The 14,486-nt window shown below is 42.7% G+C and overlaps 1 protein-coding gene across 1 annotated transcript in view; it reads right to left on the reverse strand.

The window, feature by feature from the left end:
- LOC143287288 (uncharacterized) overlaps window positions 1–11,437 on the reverse strand; it is a 17,593-nt gene extending 6,156 nt beyond the window's left edge. The window contains exons 1-8 of the mRNA XM_076595232.1: window positions 11,371–11,437; window positions 10,514–10,692; window positions 8,100–8,184; window positions 7,123–7,229; window positions 5,296–5,449; window positions 3,568–3,685; window positions 2,386–2,507; window positions 1,805–1,887 (exon numbers count right to left, since the gene is read on the reverse strand). Coding sequence (XP_076451347.1) covers window positions 1,805–1,887; window positions 2,386–2,507; window positions 3,568–3,685; window positions 5,296–5,449; window positions 7,123–7,229; window positions 8,100–8,184; window positions 10,514–10,692; window positions 11,371–11,420 — 898 coding nt within the window. The 5' untranslated portion in view covers window positions 11,421–11,437. The remainder of the gene's footprint in view (window positions 1–1,804; window positions 1,888–2,385; window positions 2,508–3,567; window positions 3,686–5,295; window positions 5,450–7,122; window positions 7,230–8,099; window positions 8,185–10,513; window positions 10,693–11,370) is intronic.
- Between the last annotated feature and the right edge of the window lie 3,049 nt (window positions 11,438–14,486).

Here is a 14,486-nt window from a genome sequence, read left to right on the forward strand (position 1 = left end):
CTCCAAGAAACTGCTGAGGAAGGGAGATGCTGGGGGAAGTTAGGAAAAAAATGATAGACTGACAACACTGCAGAATGGATGTGATAAGAAGACAGAAAAAAATGACAGACTGGCAACATTGCAGAAGTGACATGATATGGAGACAGAAAAAAATCATACTGACTCCTTCTTTGCATTTGTGGGCTGCAACTCCCACGTTCACTTGTATGTACACCAGTGGGCTTTTACATGTATGACCATATTTACCCCGCCATATAGGCAGCCATACTCCATTATTGGGGGTGCGCATGCTGGGTATGTTCTTGTTTCCATAACCCACTGAATGCTGACGTGGATTCCATAATCTATAACATGCGTATTTGATCTTCTGCTTGCATATACACATGAAGGGGGTTCATGACAACAACACAGGATGGACGTGATAGCCATCAGCACAGCAGAAACCCCAGGCTCTGACATACAACTGACAGAGCTGGAGAAGTGAGCAGTTCTAACATGTGGCACCTCAGTGACTCTCCACTGAGTTGAGGAAGAAGGAGGAGAGCTATTTGAGGCTCTGTTCACCGACTTCAACACCGACAGGAAGAACAATCTGGGGTGGCAGACAAGCCTAGGTGTGGCTGTGTATGGGGGACTCAGAGGGAGTGGTGTGGGAGTGATGCCACTGAAACAGTGCAGATGATGGGGAAGCAAAAAGAAGAAGAAATAAAAAATTGGGGTGTGGGGGGAGACAGAATATTGAGAAGGGGATGTGATGTTAGTGGGAGGGGAAGGTAATAATAATAATAATGATAGTATTTATATAGCACTGAATCTTGTGCAGAGACAAATCTAAGCACTTTCACACCAGTCATTTACATGCATGCATAACTCTAAAACTGAAGAAACTGAAGACAAGGGAGAGGCAGGGGAGGGAGGCCATCTTGTGAAAAGGTGGGTTTTAAGGCCAGACTTGAACGAGCTGAGTGCGGAGACCTGACGAAGTGAAAGTGGAAGTTCATTCCAAATACAAGGTCCAGAGACAGAGAAAGAACAGCATCCAACAGTGGAGTGTTTGAATCTGGGTATGTGTAAACAGAGGGGATCCGAAGCCGATCGTAGAGATTTAGATGGAGTGTAGAGGTGAAGGCAGCCACAAAGATAGGAAGGGGCAGATCTGTGAATACATTTATAACATAGTGCTGATCTTATGCTTTATTCTGTGTGAAACAGGGAGCCAATGGAGATGTTGCAAAATAGGAGTGATGTGCTCAGATCTTTTCTTTCTGAGGACATGTCAGGCAGCAGAGTTTTGTATGCACTGAAGGCAAACCAGACAATAAAGAGTTACAGTAGTCAAGGCGAGAGAGAATGAGAGAAACAAGTCTAGATACTGCGTCGGTGGACAGATATTTCCGAATGGAACTGATGCACTGCAATTGACAGTAGCACAACTGACATGTCTGATTGATAATTTTTTGCATGGACAGTGTGTTGTCAAGTGATGGGTGGGTGGGCAGGAAGGCCAAGGTGGGTGAGGAAGTAAACTGAGGGGTGGGGGCGTGGGGGTGGGAGCAGTGGTGAAGGTTGTTCTGCATCATCCGAGGAAAGGATCTGTAGAAATTAAATCATTATTGGTATAATTCTTTTTTCTTTTTTTTTAAAGACAGAATGAAAACACATTCCTGCTTGGGATGGAAAGAATGGGTGAAGTCAATTTTCTAAGCATGGGATGGAAAGAACAGAGAGAGAGAGAGAGAGAGTGAGAGAGAGTGAAGGAGATGTGAAATAAGAGCGAGTCAGTTTCCCCAACAGCTGTTCTCACCTTCACTGGGATCCTTCTGACTCACGTCTTCACTGCTGTTGTCTTCTGATGCAGGAAACAACTTGGGGTGACTCGACAAAAACCTGCAATTATCCAAAATATATGTGTATATAAACTGTGTGCACATGTCAAAATGATCAGTATAAGGACAATCCTGGAGCTTCCTTTTTGAGAAAGTGTCTGGGTTTGTTCCAATGCACCTTTTATTCATCTGTGTGCTAGCTTGAAGTTGTGTACCTTGTGTATGGACAGAGTTACATCTCCTTATAGTTTGTATAAATATATATATATATTAGTTTCATTTACAGTTTCCAGGAGGCATCAAAGCATGTAGACAGATGTTACACATCTGCCTTCAAAACAAAACAAAAATGCTGACTAAACTTCCAAAACAAACAAAAAAACAAAACCAAAAAACTTCAAAATAAGACCTCTGTCAGTAAGTCCATCAAGAGTGGTGTCCCTTCCCTCATAAAGTAATTTGGAGTCAGTGCCACTGCTTGGGCATAAGTGCAAAAAATACGAGCCACGGTGCCTCAGCACATACACATGCAGTGAACATCAGATTAGAGACAGCTTACCTCCTGATGTTGAGGGAGTAGTTGACTTGTCTGTACAGCGAAGAGATGCTCTTCCCGGCTGTTTCACTGGACGACACTTCACACTCAGACTCTGACGTCTGCTCCACACAGTCTTCTGCCTCCTGTTAACGAAGTTCAGTTCAGTTCAGTTCAGTTCAGTTACTCAAGGAGGCATCACAGCGTTCGGACAAAATCCATGTGCGCAACACCACATCAGCTAAGCAGATGCCTGACCAGCAGCATAACACCATGCGCATAGTCAAGCCTTGAGGGAAAGGTGAAAAAAAAACAGAAACAGCAGTACAGTTCACTTCATTAACAAGGCAATCCTGTGGGGTCGGAAAAATGTCCACCCCTCCTTCTTTTTCTTCGTTCGTGGGCTGCAGATCCCATGTTCACTCATATGTACACGAGTGGGCTTTTACGTGTATGATCATTTTTTACCCCGCCATGTATGCAGCCATACTCTGTTTTCGGGGGTGTGATGCTGGGTATGTTCTCGTTTCCATAACCCACCAAACGCTGACATGGACTACAGGATCTGTAACGTGCATATTTGATCTTCTGCTTGTGCATACACACGAAGGGGGTTCAGGCACTAGCAGGTCTGCACGTATGTTGACCTGGGAGATCGGAAAAATCTCCACCTTTTACCCACCAGGCGCCATTACCGAGATTCGAACCCGGGATCCTCAGATTGAAAGTCCAACACTTTAACCACTCGGCTATTGCGGCTGTCGTCCACCCCTCACCCACCAGTCAGGTCTGGAGACAGGAACCTGGCCATCGTGTGTGTGCCCTCTAACAAACCAAGGTATCATGCACCTATCACACACGTGTGAACGCCAAGAAGAAACTACCACTAATAGCAGTAATAATGAAATAATAATAATAATGACACATTTATATAGTGCTTTCAAACCGCTCAAAGCCCTTTACAGTGACATTTCAGTCAGGCACAAAGAAGACAAAAAACACACACACAAGCACACACACATGCACACACACACAAGCACACAAACATGCACATGCACACACATACAAGCACACAAACATATACATGAACATACACAAGCACACAATTACACACACACACACACACACACACACGAGCACATCCAGGATCCCAGAACTCAAAGTCCAGTGCTCTAACCACTGGGCTAGCGTGCCCCAGCTGCAGACCTTGAGCACCATCTGAGCTATGGTGTGGATGAGGGCACGGGAAGCACTGGAGGTCCTCTTGGCTGCTGATTCCTGGTCCTCCGCCCCTTCCTCAAACACGTTGGGGTTTCCTGGAGGCCTGCCCATCACAATGTCCATACGTTTCACTTCACTCTGACCAAGAGGAGTGTACGTGTCTGAATTGAGTGAGTGAGTGAGCGTCCCTACATTTTACTTCACTCTCACCAAGAGGAGTGTACATGTGTGAATGAATGAGTGAGTGAGTGTCCCGACATTTTACTTCACTCTCATCCACAGGAGTGTACATGTGTGAATGAGTGAGTGAGTGAGTGTCCCCACATTTTACTTCACTCTCATCCACAGGAGTGTACATGTGTGAATGAGTGAGTGAGTGAGTGTCCCCACATTTTACTTCACTCTCATCCACAGGAGTGTACGTGTGTGAATGAATGAGTGAGTGAGTGTCCCTACATTTTACTTCACTCTCATCCACAGAAGTGTACGTGTGTGAATGAGTGAGTGAGTGAGTATCCCTGCATTTTACTTCACTCTCACCAAGAGGAGCGTACATGTGTGAATGAGTGAGTGAGTGAGTATCCCTGCATTTTACTTCACTCTCACCAAGAGGAGTGTACATGTGTGAATGAGTGAGTGAGTGAGTGTCCCCACATTTTACTTCACTCTCACCAAGAGGAGTGTACATGCGTGAATGAGTGAGTGAGTGAGTGTCCCCACATTTTACTTCACTCTCACCCACAGAAGTGTACATGTGTGAATGAGTGAGTGAGTGAGTGTCCCCACATTTTACTTCACTCTCATCCACAGGAGTGTATGTGTGTGAATGAGTGAGCGAGTGAGTGTCCCCACATTTTACTTCACTCTCATCCACAGGAGTGTACGTGTGTGAATGAGTGAGTGCCCCCACATTTTACTTCACTCTCATCCACAGAAGTGTACATGTGTGAATGAGTGAGAGAGTGAGTGTCCCCACATTTTACTTCACTCTCATCCACAGGAGTGTATGTGTGTGAATGAGTGAGTGAGTGAGTGTCCCCACATTTTACTTCACTCTCATCCACAGAAGTGTACATGTGTGAATGAGTGAGTGTCCCCACATTTTACTTCACTCTCACATACAGGACTGTATGTGTGTGAATGAGTGAGTGAGTGAGTGAGTGCCCCCACATTTTACTTCACTCTCACCAAGAGGAGTGTACATGTGTGAATGAGTGAGTGAGTGAGTGAGTGCCCCCACATTTTACGTCACACTCATCCACAGGAGTGTACATGTCTGAATGAGTGAGTGAGTGAGTGTCCCCACATTTTACTTCACTCTCACCCACAGGAGCGTGTACGTGTGTGAATGAGTGAGTGTAAGAGAGAGAAAGAGAGAGTGTGTGTGTACAAGTGTGAGTGAGTTTGCATATGAGTGTTGTGTTGTGTGTGTGTGTGTATGTATATGACATATGTGTGTGTGTGTGTGAGAGCGAGTGTGTGTGTGCATGAGTGAGTGTGTGAGTGAGTGAGAGTGTGTGTGTGTGTGTGTGTGTGTGTGTGTGTGTTTGTGTGTGTGCGCGCATGTGTATGTGCACATCTGTTTATCTCTGTGTGTGAGGTAAAAGTGTGTGAGCGTATCTGTGTGTGTCTGTAAGTGTCTGAGTGTCTATGCGCAAGTCATCCAAGTGTGTGCAAGCATACATGCAGGTGTGGGTATAATGGCTCACTCACTGAAGGACGGTGTGCTGTGCAATGAAGATCTCCAGCCTGCGATCCCAGGGATTGACGAAGGTGGACAGTTCTGTGGTCACCGTCAGGTACGTTCCGTTGTGGGTCAGGAATCTCAACGGTGCGCTCTTCACTGGCTGACCAACAGACTGCTTGGCTGATCAAACAGAAATCAATATGTTTATTTGTTTTTCCTATCGAAGTGGATTTTTCTACAAAATTTTGCCAGGAACAACCCTTTTGTTGCCGTGAGTTCTTTTACGTGTGCACACGGGACCTCGGTTTATCATCTCATCCGAATGACTAGCGTCCAGACCACCACTCAAGTTCTAGTGGAGGGGGAGAAAATATTGGCGGATGAGCCGTGATTCGAACTAGCACACTCAGATTCTCTTGCTTCCTAGGCGGACACGTTACCTCTAGGCCATCACTCCACTATGGGGAATTTGTGCCATTTAAACACAATATATTATCATTATCATTACCATCATTATACTAGTTAGAAACTTCTATTTCAGTACCCAAGCAAGGATTTAATACTGTAAACTTTTGAACAGAAAGATGTGAAAAAAGAGACCAGTGGTTCTAAAAAAAATTTTAATGGTGATTTTCATACACTGAGTCATCCCTACAAGGGTGAACTTCACTGACAAAACTGACAAATGTCAATGAAAGCTTTTAGCGACAAGTTCATAAAACTGCTTTAATGCAGTCAACAACTGTTTTTCACTAACCTATTTATGCATTGTCCTTCCTAAGTAATTTATACAAAAAGAGACCTATGTATTATGTTCTTTTACCTCAGACATGTAAGCATGAGTAATACAGAGATGTTTTCTCATACACATAAACATGCTCTTTCTCTCTCCGTCACACTCACACACACACACACACACACACACACATACACAATCACACACATTTTCCAGCTCTCTTATGGACTGTTCTGTTATCACCATCTTTACAAAGCCACACAAAACCTATCACATACTCCTCTCACAGCCAAACACCGCTGACCCCATTTGGTGCACCACATCATCATTATCATTGCTATCATTGATACTTATATAGTTCCTTTCCTTGGTCAGACACCAAGCAAAAACTCTTTACAAACATGAAGTCATTTGCACAACAGGCTGTCAAACTGGGTAGAGCAAACTGAGGGATTGAGGGATTGAGGCACTCTTCATTCGTTTCCTGTGACAATCAACCAAGCTTCAGTCACATGCTCACTAACACACACACACACATTTTGTGCAGCACACCCTACAGAACACCCCTCACCTTGTTTGTACAGGTCCAGAAAGTGAGGCAGGTCACTGGATGGTAGCACCCTACAGAACACCCCTCACCTTGTTTGTACAGGTCCAGAAAGTGAGGCAGGTCAGTGGATGGTAGCACCCTGAAGAACACCCCTCACCTTGTTTGTACAGGTCGAGGAGCAGAGGCAGGTCACTGGATGGTAGCCCACTACAGAACACCCCTCACCTTGTTTGTACAGGTCCAGAAGCTGAGGCAGGTCACTGGATGGTAGCACCCTACAGAACAACCCTCACCTTGTTTGTACAGGTCGAGGAGCTGAGGCAGGTCACTGGATGGTAGCACCCTACAGAACACCCCTCACCTTGTTTGTACAGGTCGAGGAGCTGAGGCAGGTCACTGGATGGTAGCACCCTACAGAACACCCCTCACCTTGTTTGTACAGGTCAATGAGCTAAGGCAGGTCACTGGGATGGTAGCACCCTGAAGAACACCCCTCACCTTGTTTGTACAGGTCAACGAGCTAAGGCAGGTCACTGGGATGGTAGCACACTACAGAACACCCCTCACCTTGTTTGTACAGGTCCAGAAGCTGAGGCAGGTCACTGGGATGGTAGTAGTCAAAGATGGACGTCCCCACGATGTCCTGAGGAAGGAACCCCAACAGGGCGATCACACTGCACACAGTGTGTGTCCAACGACCAGATCTTATGCTGAGTATGATACATGAAATATTCACAAACTACACACACACACTCTCTCTCTCTCTCTCTCACACACACACAAGCACACATACACATTCAAAGAAACAAACACATACACATGCATTTGCAAAAACACAAAAAACAACCCAATTGTACCAATAAACAAAACTGAAAAAAAAACAACAACAAAAAAGGACAACTATCCTTTTTTCATCCAGCTAGCACTTAAGACATGGGAAGCACTTCCAGTTCAAGTCACTGAAAACATCAGGAAATTCTTCACTGGAAGCAGAATCTGCATTTCCACAGCAAAAGGAAAGAAGAGGCAGATGCCAAGCCAACTCATAATCCCCACACACTGATAAGACTCTGAGATCATGCCAGCTACACAGCCTGCACTGCTGCTGAGTCACTTCGGTGGTGTTCAGTGGTGCCTGTTCTGATTCAATGTACTTAGGACACCATCTACTAAGCCCCCTACTAACGACAATAATGGCTTAGTCGTGGAGCCAGACTGAGTGAGCGTCCCCCCCCCCCCCGAGTGGAGACCGCCACCACGTCCCCCAAACAACAGCCCCCCATGAATCCAGACAGAAACATTTTGCTCAAACTGCATTCATTGTCAACCGAGCCAGCCTCAATTAATGCTGCCATCATAATCTAATGCAAACTGGGTTTAAAATGTCACATTTCGCTTGTCTATGAGATAATGTCTCGCAGGAAATGTAAGATTCATGAGTTTGCCAGTTTCATACACACACACACACACACACATACACGTACATACACACTTACGTACACACACTCATGTATACTCACACACACATGTACATGCACACTCACTTGGCATTTACAGAAGTGTAAGTGCAGAACTGGGAGTGACGAAGGGTGAAAATGCGGTGTTTTGTTTCCTCGGGTAACTGATTGTCTGAAAAATAACACTGACAATTGTAACAAGAGAGGCAAGGCCTTCAAGACTCACTTGTGATACACTGGAAAAAAAAAAAAAAATCCAAGCTTTTTATGTATTGTGTATAATTTCAAAATGTAATGTTTAAGATGAGAAAGATCAGTTTAAAGCGAATTAAGTCCCCTAGCATTAATTACAGAGTAATTTCCCTTTTTTACTATCTGCACCAAAACGTTTGCAAAATAAATAAAACTTCCATGCTTAGCAAAAGAAGTTCCTGTTTGAACAAAAAATGATAAAAATGACTGCTCTTGTTGTTTGGTCAGAATATCAGATCAAAGTGCCAAGTTTAGGGAATACAAAAAATATAAATATAACAGTAAATGCAGTTTGCATATAATTAGGCTTCATTTTTGTTTTGTTTTTGTGCCCATCCCAGAGGTGCAATATTGTTTTAAACAAGATGACTGGAAAGAACTGAATTTTTCCTATTTTTATGCCTAACTTGGTGTCAACTGACAAAGTATTTGCAGAGAAAATGTCAATGTTAAAGTTTACCACGGACACACAGACAGACAACCGAACACCAGGTTAAAACATAGACTCATTTTGTTTACACAAGTGAGTCGAAAATGTTTGATTATGAAAAAAAAAAAAGTACAGTCAAGGTACACAAAAGTTAACATTCAACCATTTACATTTATTGGAAAATGCTGGAAACAAGCCATTCTGCTCCAAACGCAGCTCTTTTTATTTTTTTGAGAAAGAGAGAGAGAGTGTGTGCATGCATGGGTGCGTGTATGTGAGGGAAAAAAGGGAGGGGTATTTGGCTGGTGATGTTGTGTCTGGACGTACTAATATAAAAATATAAGTATAGGTTACAGACTTCTTGCTTTCATACATGCAAGCATCTGAACGACAACTGACAGCATCATACAGACACTGAATCCAAGCTATAGACTTATATTATGAGCATGAAAAAAATCAGTGAGCGTCTTTTATTTTTAATGGCCTCCTGTTCTGATACATCACTTGGTTGCCTGTCGACACCAAGGAAGCGCTGGAGCCAACAGACTACGTTCGGACGTTGTTCATCTACAGTTGTTGTCGTGCAAGGCGAAGGTATGACAATGATTTTATTCTTCAGAAATATCATGTCAAATTTTGATAACAGCTTGTGTATTCTCGGTAGTATAGTGGTCAGTATCCCCGCCTGTCACAAGGGAGACAGGGTTCGATTCCACACCGAGGAGACTATTTTTTTTTTTCCCAATCAATTTGGGTTTCTTTCGAAACGTGTCAAAAAACAAAGAACATGACGTTGGCTAACATATCAAGACACGTCTATCTATTTTTAGACACTCCGAGAGACAAAGGTGCATTGTGCACAGTCAACTGACACATGTCAAGACACGTCTATCTATTTTTTAGCACGCCACATCACAATATCGAGCCACTTTTGATTTAGTACACACCATGACCTTGACCCTTCCGCCTACTTCCGGAATGCACACGCCCACACTTCCCGTCCGACAATGTGACCTTGACCCACACATCTAATCTTTCCAGTGACCTTGAAAATTCTGCCCACTTCCCGTCGATGAGATTTTCATTGAGAACCTCAATGAGAACCTCATTTGAGGGGTCAAAAGTCCCTTACTATACTACTTACAGCATCTTGTAATTTGTTTGATGAGAACCTCACATAATACCAATCAATGACAAATTCATATTACATATAACAGAGAGATGGGCCATTTGCTGCGCACAGGTATTTACCAAGGAATAAAGAAAATGAGACATGTTCTATCATCAATGCATTTACCATTTTAAACACTAATGCTTCAACTATGTGTGGAGGATCTAGATCAGATAATAGGCTCAGTATCATCTGAAGCAGATTATCACAAACCCATACCATTTTCATATTTCAGAAAAAAAAAGAATGATAACATTTCCCCCAACTCTGCCAAGAAAGAAAATAAACTGATCTTCCACAAAATTCACTCCAGAAACTTTTTACCCTTATCCACTCCATCTCAAGATTCTTTTCAAAGAGGATAAACCAGGCAGTGAACACTGAAAAATCACTGTTGAAAACAAAAAGTTAAGGGGGGGGGGGGAGAACAAGCTCTAAACTTTCAAAATGTGGTCTTCTCCTGCGTCTGAGGGCTACAAGTAGTGCAACTCCAATGTTCACTCATATGCTACATGTGTGTTATCACCTTCATGACTACTTTTACCCTGCCAAGTAGGCAACCACGCTCTGTTTTCAGGGGTTAAAAAACGTCGACTAACCTTCGTACAGAGATGTTACAAGGGCAAAATACACCAAATGTTTTCTAACCTTTGTAAAGAGGTGCTACAGGAGCAAAATACAGCATCACACAACGCTTGAAACTCTTCTGCTGGTCCGATGATGGATCAGCGGCAGGGTCAGAGGTCGAGGCGACAGCGGTGGCCCTGAAGACCATGAACGAGCCGGAGGGAGACAGGCTGTACACAGAGGCCAGGCTCTGGAACTGCCTGAAAACCAGTAGCAAACTGTGTCAATTTTTCTTCTTCTTTCTTCCTGGGTTGTGACTCCCACGTTCACTCGTATGTACACAAGTGGGCTTTTACGGGTATGACCGTCTTTTCCCCACCATGCAGGCAGCTATACTCTGTTTTCAAGGGTGTGCATGCTGGGTGTGTTCTTGTTTCCATAACCCACTTAACACTGACATGGATTACATGATGTTTAATGTGTGTATTTGATCTTCTGTTTGCGTATATAAATGAAGGGGGTTCAGGCACAAGCAGGTCTGCACATATGTTGACCTACTGGGAATTTGGAAAAATCTCCACCCTTTAGCAACCAGGTGCCATTACCAAGATTCAAACACAGGACCTGCAGATTGAAAGTCCAATGCTTTAACCACTCGGCTATTGCGCCCCTCATTGTTTATTTAAAAACTTCTTCTGAAACTAGATTCAAATATTCAAAGAAATTTCATTCTTTCACCCTTTTTGGGCGAGTGGGGAGTGTTCAAGTACATATGTGTCCATGCATTTCTGCTTGTGTGTGAATGTCACCCACACATGCACACAACCACGCCTCTCCTCTCACTCCCCCTATCCCAACCCCACATCCCCCCCCCCAAACACAAATTCACATCGCTACCTCCACACTCCAAAAGATTTCAAGAAGGGGTGTCCATTTACCTGATTCTGACGTAAAAACAAAGCTGGCTGGATCTGGGGCTTCCTTTCATTTCCTGACCATCATCAGGCTCGACTGAAACAAAAAAAGACTGACTGAATGATTGATATGGATGCTTATGTATCTCCTATCCTCCATCAGAGACCAAGCTCTAAGCTCTTTACACACACGGTCATTTGCACAACGGGCTGACGACCTGGATAGGGTCAACAGAGAGCTGCTTTTGAAAGGCCATTAAAATTCAGTAACAAATGTATACACTGCACGTCTTAGATTTGTCTGCAATTCACAGGATACTCCTCTCTCTGTGGAAATGTATGTGTGTATTTACTAAAATGTATGCAAACTGAATGTTACAAATACAAAATAATCAACTCACTCTCTCTCTCTCAAACAAAGAAGAGTAACAAAACAAAGCACTTCACAACAAACAGGACTTTCGATACGAAAATTAAAAAACTCAACTTCAAACACTAATTAAAAGAAATTTATATAAATTTTTTTTTTTTTTTGTAAAGCACAGGTTTGACAGAAATAAAGCAAAAGAAAGAAACAAAAAGACAGAAAAGCCTGATTAAAACAACACCATCAAGAGGACAGTGACTTACAAGGAAAATTACTGCTGGTTTCTTGGCTGATGTAACTGTTGACCGTCACGATATCGTTCTTGTGTATGAAATCCTTCAACAATCGTCCCTTCCACCAGGTCTGAAATTCCAACATTAATCATTTCTATTTGGATGATGGTTTTGAGTTGGTTTTTTTATTGTCCATAAGTGCTGCATATTTTCACAATGCCTGCATTATGTATGCATGCGTGCATGTGTGTGTGTGATTATGTGTGTGTGTGAGTGTTGTGTGTGTTGAGAATGAGTGTATGTGTGTGTGTGCGTGTGTGTGTGAGTGTGTGTGCATTTGTGCGTGCATGTGTGTGTGTGTTTTGTGTGTGTGTTTGTATGAGAGAGAGAGAGAGAGAAAGAGAGAGAGACGTTTTTTTGTAAAGCGACGCTGACAAATAGTTCTTTTCAATAATTTCAGTTATATGAAGTCTTGCCACTCACTTTTACCCAGTTTTGTTTCATTTAGTACAGATATTGTGCAGTGACTGTCCCTTCACCTAGTGTGAAGTCAGTGAAACATTGCTCTGATGATAATTCATTCAGAGCTTTCATGCCACAAGTCTTGACAAACGATGCTGATCACTGGCAAAGTCTGACAAAAAGGAGGAGTTTGTATTATACTCCATGTTTGGTGATACATATACTTACCATGTCAAACTGATGCAAACTAGGCCTATCGGTTCGCTCTGCTTGGCCAGATTTCGTGCGGCTAACAGTGAAAAGACGACCCGTCTTGCCCGGTCCACTCTTAGCCAATCAAATGCCTCTAAAAGCTACAAGCGCTGAATCATTCTGTGGGCCAAGGCCCCACTTTCTTCTTCTTTAACTCTGAGGCGCCGCACCGAAGAACTGTTCACCAGACTCAGTTGTGTGTGTCTCTACAAACAGCTTCCCCATCTATTCCGCAATGCTGTCACCCCATATTTCTGTGTGTGTCTTATGCTCCATCTCCTTGCCCCAACAGTTCCTTGGAGAGAGGCCAGCGGATGTTGTTACATGGCCACGCCAACACGCCACACATACCAACATGGCAGATGCTCCAAACGCCTTACACATCTGTTGTCTGCAGCGTTTTAACTTACGTCTCCATGCGCTGAGGAGGAAACTTGAAACTCAGGAAAGTGGGTGGGGTGGTGGGTACAAGACAAGACACCTTTAGCGACACGCACACCAAAAAAACTGACCGACAGACTAATCATACAGCAATTCTGACAGACAAAACACACCCACAACATGATGACATTAGTAGCAGATTGCCAGACATAAGTGGCAGGTTCACATGTGTGGGGGGGGGGGTAGGGGGGGGAGGTTTGTTTTCGTCTATCATATGCTATTGGGAATTCTTATTTGACTGGTTTTAATCTCTTTTTCTGTCGCGCATGATTATTTGATGTTGGTGTTGATGACGAGCCTGTGATTGCACAAGTTAATTTCCATGTGGATTAATAGAGTGTTTTGACTGATTGATTGATTGATTGTAACGTTTCCCTCTTACCCTGCGGAGAGCATCCCAGATTTCATGTAGAGAAATCTGTTGAGTCACAAACACAACACAATACAGTACAGTACAGAACAGTACAGTGCAAAAGATTTCTTGTGACACTCACATGGGGGTATCCCAGGCAGTCCATCAAGGTGACAGAAGCGTGGAGGACAACATGGCTCTTCAAGGTCACAGCCACGGTCAGATCACTCTGCACACCACCCACCCCGCAGTGTCACCAATCACACTGCACAACACTCACCAGATACCAAAAATGCAAGTCAAGTAAAAAGAAATAATAAATAAATTATACCCCCCGCCCCCCCAAAAAATGTATATACAGATATCGAGAGGAGGAGAGAGAGACAGCCAGAGAGAGAAAGAGAGAGAGAGAGGGAGAGAGAAATTATTAAAATATGAAAAAATATACACTAATAAATAAAATAAGGAAAGAATATAATCTACTAACAAAATAAAGCTGGAATCTAATCTACAAATAAACAAAATGAAGATAGAATCTAATCTACAAATAAATGAAATTAAGATTATAAAGATGGAATGTAATCTACAAATAAACAAAATAAAGATGGAATTTAACCTACAAGTGAAATAAAATAAAGACAGAATCTAATCTATAAATGAATTAAACCAAGATAGAATCCAATCTATAAATGAATAAATATAGAATCTCATCTACAAGATAAAATCAGATAAGATAAGATAAGATAAGATAAAAATAACCTTATTAACTCCAATTAGAGAAATCTGGTCAGGTGCATTATCACAAGTAAACAACATGGAGACCATCACTGTAAAAAAACAAACAAACAAAAAACAGTTATTAAGATTATAACCAAGACACAGATGTAAAAATATCACATACACTGTTTCATGCATTCATTCCACACATTGCAGGCAATATTTCAAAATGTAAAAAAAAAAAAAAAATTAAAAAAAGATCAAAACAAGATTGAATCTAATCTCTCTCTCTATATAAATAAAATAAAGACGTCAT

Source organism: Babylonia areolata, chromosome 11 (genome assembly GCF_041734735.1).
Source record: "Babylonia areolata isolate BAREFJ2019XMU chromosome 11, ASM4173473v1, whole genome shotgun sequence".
Lineage (NCBI taxonomy): Eukaryota > Metazoa > Mollusca > Gastropoda > Neogastropoda > Buccinidae > Babylonia > Babylonia areolata.